The 11312-nt window shown below is 38.7% G+C and overlaps 1 protein-coding gene across 1 annotated transcript; it reads right to left on the minus strand.

The window, feature by feature from the left end:
• Positions 1 to 4333: 4333 nt before the first annotated feature.
• Positions 4334 to 6282, minus strand: LOC100373364 (uncharacterized). Its single transcript, XM_085506256.1, has one exon. The coding sequence runs from the start codon at positions 6006 to 6008 to the stop codon at positions 4551 to 4553; it is 1458 nt and encodes a 485-aa protein (XP_085362382.1). The 5' UTR covers positions 6009 to 6282; the 3' UTR covers positions 4334 to 4550.
• Positions 6283 to 11312: the final 5030 nt, after the last annotated feature.

Genomic DNA, 11312 nt, shown 5'->3' on the forward strand with positions numbered 1-11312 from the left:
TAAAGAAGGCATTTTCCATGAGTGTTACGTGACGTTCCGACTGGTTGACGCATAATAAACAAGACGCGCTGCCTGCTACGCCACGTCTTGTGATGTCACTGTGTGCATCCGTATTTGGAATGTGTCACCTGCATAGAAATACCATATTTATTTCACCCATAGGTGTGTTTATGTCGATATCTGGATATTATTATTATTAATCTTTGTCATAATCGCTGTAGTTTGTAATGAGAACGAGGCTATAATTTTACAACTATAAGCAAGTTTGGGTGATAAAAATATACAACTACAAGCCTGCATCGCGAGGATTGCTTGCTCCCCGAGAAAGCAGAAAACCGCAGTCTAGAAACTTTATATTTATCTGTATGTACTTGTCACTTTGGCAATGTCACTGATTACTTTAGTGAGTAAAACATCCGGTGTATTCTTGTATAAACGGTAGTTTTGTCAGATAACGATTTTTCCATGCACAGGATGCTCTGCAGACTTTAAATGTGACACAAATGAATAATGTATCACATGGTTGCCATGGCAACATATTGTTTAACTGAATTATGCCACGCTATGATAACAGAGTATGATAACAGAATTAATTCATTATTTGAGATATCCTTCGCCGAATTAATTTATTTGCCCAGACTGAATTATATTGAAATTAAACTGAGTCAATCTCGACAACGTCAATTATTTGTGAACGTCGTCTTCATGGAAACTGCTGTTCATTTAAAATCGTTATCATGACGCCCGTGGTTCTGTGTATGTGTGTTTTCAGATAAATGCAGTACAATGATAAACAATCAGGTAAATCTTGAAAACGTCAAAACATTATGGTTTTCCCTTCCCTGTGTTTGGTTTACTTTCAGCGAAAGTACCGGTGAATATTTATTTATATGCACGACGGATTAAAATAAGTGTCCATCTGGTACCAACGAGCTCTCAAAATAGAATGTTATTCTCGGTTCACGATGTGGCCAGTCTAATTTTTGAGGTCTTTCGACGTAAGTAGGTCCGATACAGTGAACTTGAAAATGTAGAAAAAAAAAACAGATTTACGTCTTCGTGTTTTTTCCATGGTGGACAATTTATTTGTTTCCGCGATGAAAAATAGTAACAAAAAGGATATGACAGTTCCATGAAACAGCTGTGACTCGAATTTCAATATGTCACGTGACACACATATGATTTCAGGGAGTGGGAAAATGTATTACTGATATAAAAAAAAATATTACAAAATATTGTTTGTCTTTTACCTACCCTCCAGTATAATTGACTGTTCTCCACCTGTTTACGCTTATCGATGACCTTCATAAATAATAATGTTTATATTCTGTAAACTGGGCATCGATAGTGCACACATTTACCAAGTAAATATTATTATTGATAAGAGATAAATTAGTGCTTGACCCTGGCCTAAGTGTGATTGTACTTCGTTTTACCCCTGGCCTAAGTGTGATTGTACTTCGTTTTACCCCTGGCCTAAGTGTGATTGTACTTCGTTTTGCCCCTGGCCTAAGTGTAATTGTACTTCGTTTTACCCCTGGCCTAAGTGTGATTGTACTTCGTTTTACCCCTGGCCTAAGTGTGATTGTACTTCGTTTTACCCCTGGCCTAAGTGTGATTGTACTTCGTTTTACCCCTGGCGTAAGTGTGATTATACATCGTTCTACCCCTGGCCTAAGTGTGATTGTACTTCGTTTTACCCCTGGCATAAGTGTGATTGTACTTTGTTTTACCCTGGCCTAAGTGTGATTGTACTTTGTTTCACCCTGGCCTAAGTGTGATTGTACTTCGTTCTACCCCTGGCATAAGTGTGATTGTACATCGTTTTACCCCTGGCCTAAGTGTGATTGTACTTCGTTTCACCCTGGCATAAGTGTGATTGTACTTCGTTGTACCCCTGGTCTAAGTGTGATTGTACATCGTTTTACCCCTGGTCTAAGTGTGATTGTACATCGTTTTACCCCTGGTCTAAGTGTGATTGTACTTTGTTTTACCCCTGGCCTAAGTGTAATTGTACTTCGTTTTACCCCTGGCCTAAGTGTGATTGTACTTCGTTTTACCCCTGGCCTAAGTGTGATTGTACTTCGTTTTACCCCTGGCCTAAGTGTGATTGTACTTCGTTTTACCCCTGGCGTAAGTGTGATTATACATCGTTCTACCCCTGGCCTAAGTGTGATTGTACTTCGTTTTACCCCTGGCCTAAGTGTGATTGTACTTCGTTCTACCCCTGGCATAAGTGTGATTGTACATCGTTTTACCCCTGGCCTAAGTGTGATTGTACTTCGTTTCACCCTGGCATAAGTGTGATTGTACTTCGTTGTACCCCTGGTCTAAGTGTGATTGTACATCGTTTTACCCCTGGTCTAAGTGTGGTTGTACATCGTTTTACCCCTGGTCTAAGTGTGATTGTACTTTGTTTTACCCCTGGCCTAAGTGTAATTGTACTTCGTTTTACCCCTGGCCTAAGTGTGATTGTACTTCGTTTCACCCTGGCATAAGTGTGATTGTACTTCGTTGTACCCCTGGTCTAAGTGTGATTGTACATCGTTTTACCCCTGGTCTAAGTGTGATTGTACATCGTTTTACCCCTGGTCTAAGTGTGATTGTACTTTGTTTTACCCCTGGCCTAAGTGTGATTGTACTTCGTTTTACCCCTGGCCTAAGTGTGATTGTACTTCGTTTTACCCTGGCCTAAGTATGATTGTACTTCGTTCTACCCCTGGTCTAAGTGTGATTGTACATCGTTTTACCCCTGGTCTAAGTGTGATTGTACTTTGTTTTACCCCTGGCCTAAGTGTGATTGTACTTCGTTTTACCCTGGCCTAAGTGTGATTGTACTTTGTTCTACCCCTGGCCTAAGTGTGATTGTACTTTGTTTCACCCTGGCATAAGTGTGATTGTACTTCGTTGTACCCCTGGTCTAAGTGTGATTGTACATCGTTTTACCCCTGGTCTAAGTGTGATTGTACATCGTTTTACCCCTGGTCTAAGTGTGATTGTACTTCGTTTTACCCCTGGCCTAAGTGTGATTGTACTTCGTTCTACCCTGGCCTAAGTGTGATTGTACTTTGTTTTACCCCTGGCCTTAGTGTGATTGTACTTCGTTCTACCCCTGGCCTAGGTGTGATTGTACTTCGTTTTACCCCTGGCCTAAGTGTGATTGTACTTCGTTCTACCCCTGGCCTAAGTGTGATTGTACTTCGTTTTACCCCTGGCCTAAGTGTGATTGTACTTCGTTTTACCCCTGGCCTAAGTGTGATTGTACTTCGTTTTACCCCTGGCCTAAGTGTGATTGTACTTTGTTTTACCCTGGCCTAAGTGTGATTGTACTTCGTTTTACCCCTGGCCCAAGTGTGACTGTACTTCGTTTTACCCTGGCCTAAGTGTGATTGTACATCGTTTTACCCCTGGCCTAAGTGTGATTGTACTTCGTTCTACCCCTGGCCTAAGTGTGATTGTACTTCGTTTTACCCCTGGCCTAAGTGTGATTGTACTTCGTTTTAGCCCTGGCCTAAGTGTGATTGTACTTCGTTCTACCCCTGGCCTAAGTGTGATTGTACTTTGATTACATTTACACAAATATACACGAATTCACAGTGAAATATGTGTCGAGTTATTTACTGTCCGACAAGACTAAACAGTACTGGTACCTTTACTTTTCTGTACTGCCTTAAACGATTATTTTAACTCAGTGCTCTGGAACTTTGAAGTACAGTATTTGAGAATTCCTATCCCATAAAGTTATCACACGGCACTAAGCCAAGATTATTCATATACGCAAATTCGGATAAAAATATTTTTTGCTACCAGGCTGTTGTTAATGGATATTTTCCTATCCCAATTGTTATACTTTATAGAGTGTAAGCTCTGAGGGAGTCTTTATTTAGTGCGCCGAGACGTTGAAAGACAAATAATCCCGATCGAGATATATTCATTCTGTTCGAAATGCAACTGTTTACGATCGGAACATATATCTCGTTCGACGATTGGTTCTGTCTGGCCTTGGATCTTAAATAACATCTATAGTAAAACTGTTCCATGTTTGCAGTGAACATGGGTCAGCTTCATTTGCATAAAGAGAGCGATTAAAATTCAGTCAATGAGCAAATTGCTTACAGTTTCGCGATACAACCTCTATATTATTGAAACTCTCGTTGCAGAACTTCCTGCTACTGCTGTGTATACTGCGATAAACATACCGACTGCTCTATTAATCTATCAAATCGATGACGTCATTACACAGGCTCGTGCAGCGTTTAGTTTGAGTTTATGAACATTTATGGCTTTATACAATTTAAAATGACTCCAAAGTAGACGTTCAGTGACATATATCTGTGGGAACATTAATATAGTCATTAATTTTATTGTCAACTAAAATCAAAGTTTGAAAGCAAAAAGTCCATAGAAATGAAAGGGCCTATGTTTGAAGTTCCGTGTATTTATATTATTTGCGTTTTGCAATAGAAGAATATGCAAGTATTAAAAAGCATTAACGTTATTTGTGTTCTCATTTCGAAGTCGTCATATCAACTTATTCATACCTTACGTATCTACGGAGTGTACTGAGGACAGTTTCCCGACATGCACCGCAATATCTTCATCGCTTCTCGCTGACCGGAAAATAACGCAGCCTCTACATAGCCATTCCATTTTGGATCAGTTGCCTCGCCTCCAAAAAACAACCGACCTAAGTTTGCCTGGAGTCTTTTTTGAGCACCAATCGACACTTCAACTGGCCAGTTGCTGTAAGCACCAAAATACAGAGGATCACGTGACCATCGATGGAGCATTATTTCTTCGACATCCGGGATGTTGTCACCATACATATGACGTAGCACATTCATCACTTCCGATCTAATGACGTTATCGTTTTGTCCCTCCAGTCTTTTCGATTCTTCGCCTGTCACTGTCACCATCAATATATTCGTGCCAACATCGAATAAGCCGGGAGCTTCAAGATTTTGCCAGACGGGGTAAAATCCTCGTCTTGGATGCGCGTGTAAGATGAATTCTTGTTCGTCCCAGAATCGGGTTGCATTCTTTGGAAATTTCAAGAAAATCTTTGTGTATAGTGCCATTTCGAATTGTTTGATTTCTAACATCTTCCAGGTAGGAAGGGGAGGGTCAAACATTATGACGTCATTTTGAAGTACGCCGATGCTGAAAGTGATGAGAGCGAATGGAGCTGTGTATACAGTGTCGTCTTGGCAACGGACAGTGACGCTGTTGTTTGTCCAGGTAATAGCCGTCACCACTTTACCGTACCTTAAACGGAGGTCGCCTTGTTTCATGAATTCATTTGACATTTTTTTGATAAGTACGCTATACCCGCGTTGGTCGGTCACAAACAAATCTTTGTCGTTCACGACGACAGCTGTAGACTTAAGGGACGTTACGTACGCAATTCCGCCGTATTCAAAATCAACACGAAGATATTCCAGAACTTCGTCGATAGGGGTACGTGGGTTCCACTTAGCTAGTCTCAGCGCAGCACGGATAGACATGTCAGATTTATTGTTTTCCAGGAGTTCTAACGCTAGATCGTGGGTGTAATCAAGAGACTTGTCAAGCTGGTGTCTTACAACCAACGCTTCCCTGGTCACGTTCTTCCCTTCTGCATTTCTAAAAATAATACTATCCCAGTTCGACGGTTTCCCTTTTAATTTATACTTCTTAGCTAGGCCAACAACAGGATTCAGGTTCTCGTTGTTGGGCTGGATCCAATTGGCGCCAACTTCCACCACTTTACCACCGAACGGAACTTCCATCATGCGCCCGCCTACACGATGAGACCCCTCCAGTATGACAAAATTGTCAATTCCGTGAGAATTCAGAACTTTAGCTGCTGCGATCCCGGTTGCCCCGGCACCCAGAATTAAAACATCAGCATTAAAATGGCTTCTTTGGTTATTTCTAGACTCAACAACATTTATGACTAATACATGTATAAATAAAGCACCCAACATCCTAAAATAACTTCCCATTTTGGCATCCAATATCCTTAACATTGGGTCTAAATAATACCACGATTTCTTTAAGTCCTCGGGATTTGCACCTAATTGTACTTTAGCACCAATATAACGACGAACAATGGGATCACGCAGCTCAAAATAATACTCCTCCTAAAAGTATTTCAATAACACGTTTCACAACAAGCTAATGTCGCGAATAAGACACTGAAAATAAAGGTCCCCAACTGCAGCGACGTACTATTTCGTTCTGCTTCCCAGTATTCCTGTATATTTTTGCAGTCCTGTGCGGTGAACCGTGTTTGCAGTCCTCGTCAACTGACCTTGGCGACGCGAGACTTGTAAAATCCAGTTCTACCCACGCATATTACGATTGTTTATAAAAAGCTCTCGAGCTTTGTCAATAAATTGTCTTTATTTACATGAAAGCGCCCTCTAACGAAGGTTATTTATACGTATATTTGGATGTCATTATATATTTGATCGTCTGCTGTACCATCAAAGGTCATTTGATAGATCGTAATGACGAATACACTGCACTGTGGTAGGCTGTAATAACTCTAGGATACGCGCCCTCACACAACAACAATAGTATGTTGCAAAGCAAAAACGTCATGCGTGTACCCGTAACCACCCGTAACCACCACCACAGGGATTTTGAGAGATGCATTATTAAAAAAATTAAAAGCTTTTTCATCTACCTATCCGCGCAGTAGACTGTTCCTGCCTATTGCCTTCACCACATATTCACACAATGGAATGATCCACTTACCTATTGCCTTCACCACATATTCACACAATGGAATGATCCACTTACCTATTGCCTTCACCACATATTCACACAATGGAATGATCCACTTACCTATTGCCTTCACCACATATTCACACAATGGAATGATCCACTTTACCTATTGCCTTCACCACATATTCACACAATGGAATGATCCACTTACCTATTGCCTTCACCACATATTCACACAATGGAATGATCCACTTACCTATTGCCTTCACCACATATTCACACAATGGAATGATCCACTTACCTATTGCCTTCACCACATATTCACACAATGGAATGATCCACTTACCCATTGCCTTCACCACATATTCACACAATGGAATGATCCACTTACCTATTGCCTTCACCACATATTCACACAATGGAATTATCCACTTACCTATTGCCTTCACCACATATTCACACAATGAATGATCCACTTACCTATTGCCTTCACCACATATTCACACAATGGAATGATCCACTTACCTATTGCCGTTACCACATATTCGCACAATGGAATGATCCACTTACCTATTGCCTTCACCACGTATTCACACAATGGAATGATCCATTTACCAATGACCTTCATAAATATATTTGCTCAACGCATGGAGCAGGGAACAGTCTAATAATAATAATAATCTTTAATGGATAAAAATCGATACATGACAATTAACGAAAATAAAAAATACAATACAAACATTAATAAAAATAACTAAGAACAAAAGAGAGAAAATAGCCACTGGTGACGCTGTATACGATCGAAACCTGTTGAGGCTTGCCTGCGCTTATTCAGATTTTAGTGTAAATGCCTGAAACACTTGTTAAATATGGTGACCAGTTTAGTATGATAGAAAGTGTACAGCCTTCAAATTAGCACAATAGACAGAGTGGGGAGGGGGAGGGGTCAAGACCAAATATACGTGATTCCGGAGTTTCATAATAAATGCTCTCTATTAATAATTTCACTTACGTGAGGGAAGCCTGAATAGGTTTTGATTGTATACAGCGCCACCAGTGGCTGTTCCCAGCTTCATGCGTCCAGTTGTAGATTAGCATTCCACTGTGCATTTACATATCAAACGCCGAGTTGAGGCTGGGGTGGGTGTGTTTTGGTCTACGTTTCTCCCGGAATTGAAGCGGTTTATTAACAGTATATACATACATAAATATTTCTGTAACTGAGGATAGCTGGAAAGATATGCATCCGATACTTATTGATGCTCAGCAGGCTAACCTTACAACACAATGTTAAACTAATAAATAAATTTATTCGTTGAGTGAATAAACTATTCATAACTCATAGAAAAACGAAAGCTGGCGTCAATTAGATAAATGTGTTTTGTCGTAAGACAATATTGTAGATGGATAGGTAAAAATAAGTAATTTGCAAGTTGTGATGAAGGTTATGACTCTCAGGGTGACTTATAATCCGACAATAAACCAAGTAATGCTTGTAAGATTTACTATGGACCAAACATATTATATTGGTACTACGAAGTTTTCTGAACGTCAAAGATTGTTACAGTTATGCACACACACCGTCAAACAAGTCTGAATAAAAATGTGTATAATTTATTAAACCACTGTTGATGATTTCCAATATTTCTTTACCCTTCCCATACAGTATACTGGACTTTCCGCCTACCTTTGCTGTCAATTCAGTATACGAGTACATGTTTGTGCATGGCGCCCTCAACGGTATCAGTTTACAACTTTCTGTGTTCGAAATCTGAACAGCAATGCTAGTAAAACAACAATGAAACAACTTTCCTGCAATGAAAACCATCTAGGGTATGTTACCCCCCCCCCCCCCCCACCGTGTAAACTATCGATATTGTTGCACATAAATCAAGTAATGAGTGTTTTATCTTTCATGTCACAATATCATCAGTCCCATGGCAACCATGCCATAATACCGATATCACCTTGTTCGGTAAACATCAGTACAAGGGACAAATAGCGACACCGACTTTTTTTTATATATATATCTTTATTTCGTACTGTGGCCATTGGCCTTATGTACAGATACAAATAAATACATAATAAATTAGATTGGAATGGTCGCAGAAACAAGTAAAGAAAAACAAATATAAAATCATAATACATAACATTTGCATAATTAAGTGTTCTCTTCAAGCATAAGCTGACGTACTTGAAAACTATAAAATATAAATTTACCAAGGTTTAATTGTATATATGGGGTTTGATTCTGAAATAATGAAATAAACTTTATCTCTGTAGGTGGGGAGAAGTAATACTGTGCAATAAACTTCAACCTTAGGGAGCTATATTTGGGACAAACTAATGTAAAGTGGTATTCGTCCTCAATTACATTACAGCCAAAAGGACACAACCTCTGGTTACGTGGAGTACCACTGGCCCTACCCTTTTCAATTTGTAGTACATGGGACGAGATCCTTAATCTACATAAAGCATTTCTATATATTGCATAAGACTGACCAATATTTGTAAGATATTTCTCACATGTTAATTCATGTTTCACCTTACAATAAGTTACTAGTTTGAGACTTCTATTAATTTCAGAGCTCCAATCTTGTCTGGAAATATCAAAGCACCTCTGTTTAAATAGTTCCAGGAATGCAATAGAGTTACTTACATATTGGTCAATCCAAATATGTCCAAAACCATATTTATAGAGAAGATTTTTAACTGTCAAAGCCCAGCAAATAGCACCTGCTCCTGCCATATTAAGTTGAAATTTATACGATTCTTTTAAAATATGTGGAGAAACATCACGTATTAGTTTTAACCAAAAACGAATAATTTCAATATTTACATACACTCTAAGATAATGCCGACCCAACTCTCCCCTAACAGCGGAATTAGTGGCAACCAAACTAACACTTAGTAAAAATTTGCAAAATTTATTGTGTACTCTCTCCACATCATTAATATCAGAATGAGTGCCCCAAATAGCACTACCGTAGAGGAGAATTGGGAGGATTTTACAATCAAATATACGAAAAGCAACATCAGGCGGCACACCACCCAGATTCTGTATCTTTTTTTCCAAACAAAAAAGTGCTTTACTGGCCTGTTGAGAAACATATTTTTGTGCCTGGTACCACTTTCCAGAACTGGAAAGTATAACCCCCAAATAATTATATTTTGAAACAGTTTCAATGCTTTTACCCTTCCAAAACCATTTTTCACTGTTTTTTAAACGACCCCCTTTCCGAAAAACAATAATTTTAGTTTTCTTAAGGTTCACTGTAAGTCTCCACTTTGAACAATAGTCTGCCAAATTATTCAATAATCGTTGTAAACGAATGGGTGTACTACTAAACAGAGCCAGGTCATCTGCATACAATAGGTAACACAATTTCAAAGCACACAGGTAAACTACACTTTCATGACCTCGTTGAAAAGCCCCATGAAGATCATTAATGTAGAAACAAAATAAAAGAGGTGAAATCACAGAGCCCTGTTGCAAACCCATACTAATATTAAAGTAGTTAGTTACCCCCCAGGGAGTTTTCACTGCTGCCTTTACATGCTGGTACATTGAATATAAGGAATTAAATAATTTGCCTTTGAGACCAGTCTTCGATAATTTGTAAAACAATGAGCAATGATGTACCCTGTCGAAGGCCTTCTCATAGTCCACAAATGCACAATAGAAACGACCTTTTAACTGAAAGACATATTTTTCCACAAGAGTACGTAAAATGAAAACATTATCTAATGTGCTTCTATGTTTCTGGAAACCACTTTGTTCTTCTACAATTTCATTATAATGTTTTAACCAGGTATTTAACCTATTACTTAATATACTTGTATAAATTTTACTTATGACGTTTAATAACATAATACTCCTATAATTACCGGGGTCATCCTTATTTCCCTTCTTGTATACAGGCGATATTAATCCCCTACCCCATTCATCAGGAAAGATTCCCTGGTCAAATACCTTGTTGTATAAAATAAATAACATTTCATGGATTTCTATGGGAGCATTTTTCCAAAATTCTGTGGGTATACCATCTGGTCCTGGGGCTTTATTTGTCTTTAATTTACTTAAATTTTCCCTAATTTCATCCAAAGAAATAGGCCCATCAAATTCAGAAACATTTAATTCGTTATTTAACACCGCATTATCTTCTAAATCATCCATGTAGTTTTTGATTGATGCGAAAAACTCTTTTTGATTTTCGTCCTCCATCAAGGTTAGAGGGTTAAATAAATCATTAAAATAGTTAAACCATTCAACCTCTGATATACTGTCTGGCACATTGGGCCTATTAGATTTCAAACTCTTCCAAAATTGTTTTGAATTAGGTTGTATCGCCATTTTTAAAAATTCATCACGACACCGACTTACACAGTGTGTTGATAAATACAATTAATTTTTATCTATGTACATGTAGGTCACATAATGACAGCATCTGTATTGGTACAAGTTGACACAGACCTTTTATCTAAGTCAATTGGAGGGGGGCATCACATACAGGTCTTAAAAAGCAGTTAGGCTGATATTGTTTTTCTGAATTTTCTCGTCAACAATTTTTCTTTGTTTTTTTAAAAGTGACCTAATTGGA

Source organism: Saccoglossus kowalevskii, chromosome 12 (assembly GCF_978046115.1).
Source record: "Saccoglossus kowalevskii chromosome 12, keSacKowa6.1, whole genome shotgun sequence".
Classification (NCBI taxonomy): domain Eukaryota; kingdom Metazoa; phylum Hemichordata; class Enteropneusta; family Harrimaniidae; genus Saccoglossus; species Saccoglossus kowalevskii.

Coding starts and splice junctions, on each gene's coding strand:
- LOC100373364 (XM_085506256.1), bottom strand. CDS start 6,008: ATGTTAAGGATATTGGATGCCAAAATGGGAAGTTATTTTAGGATGTTG.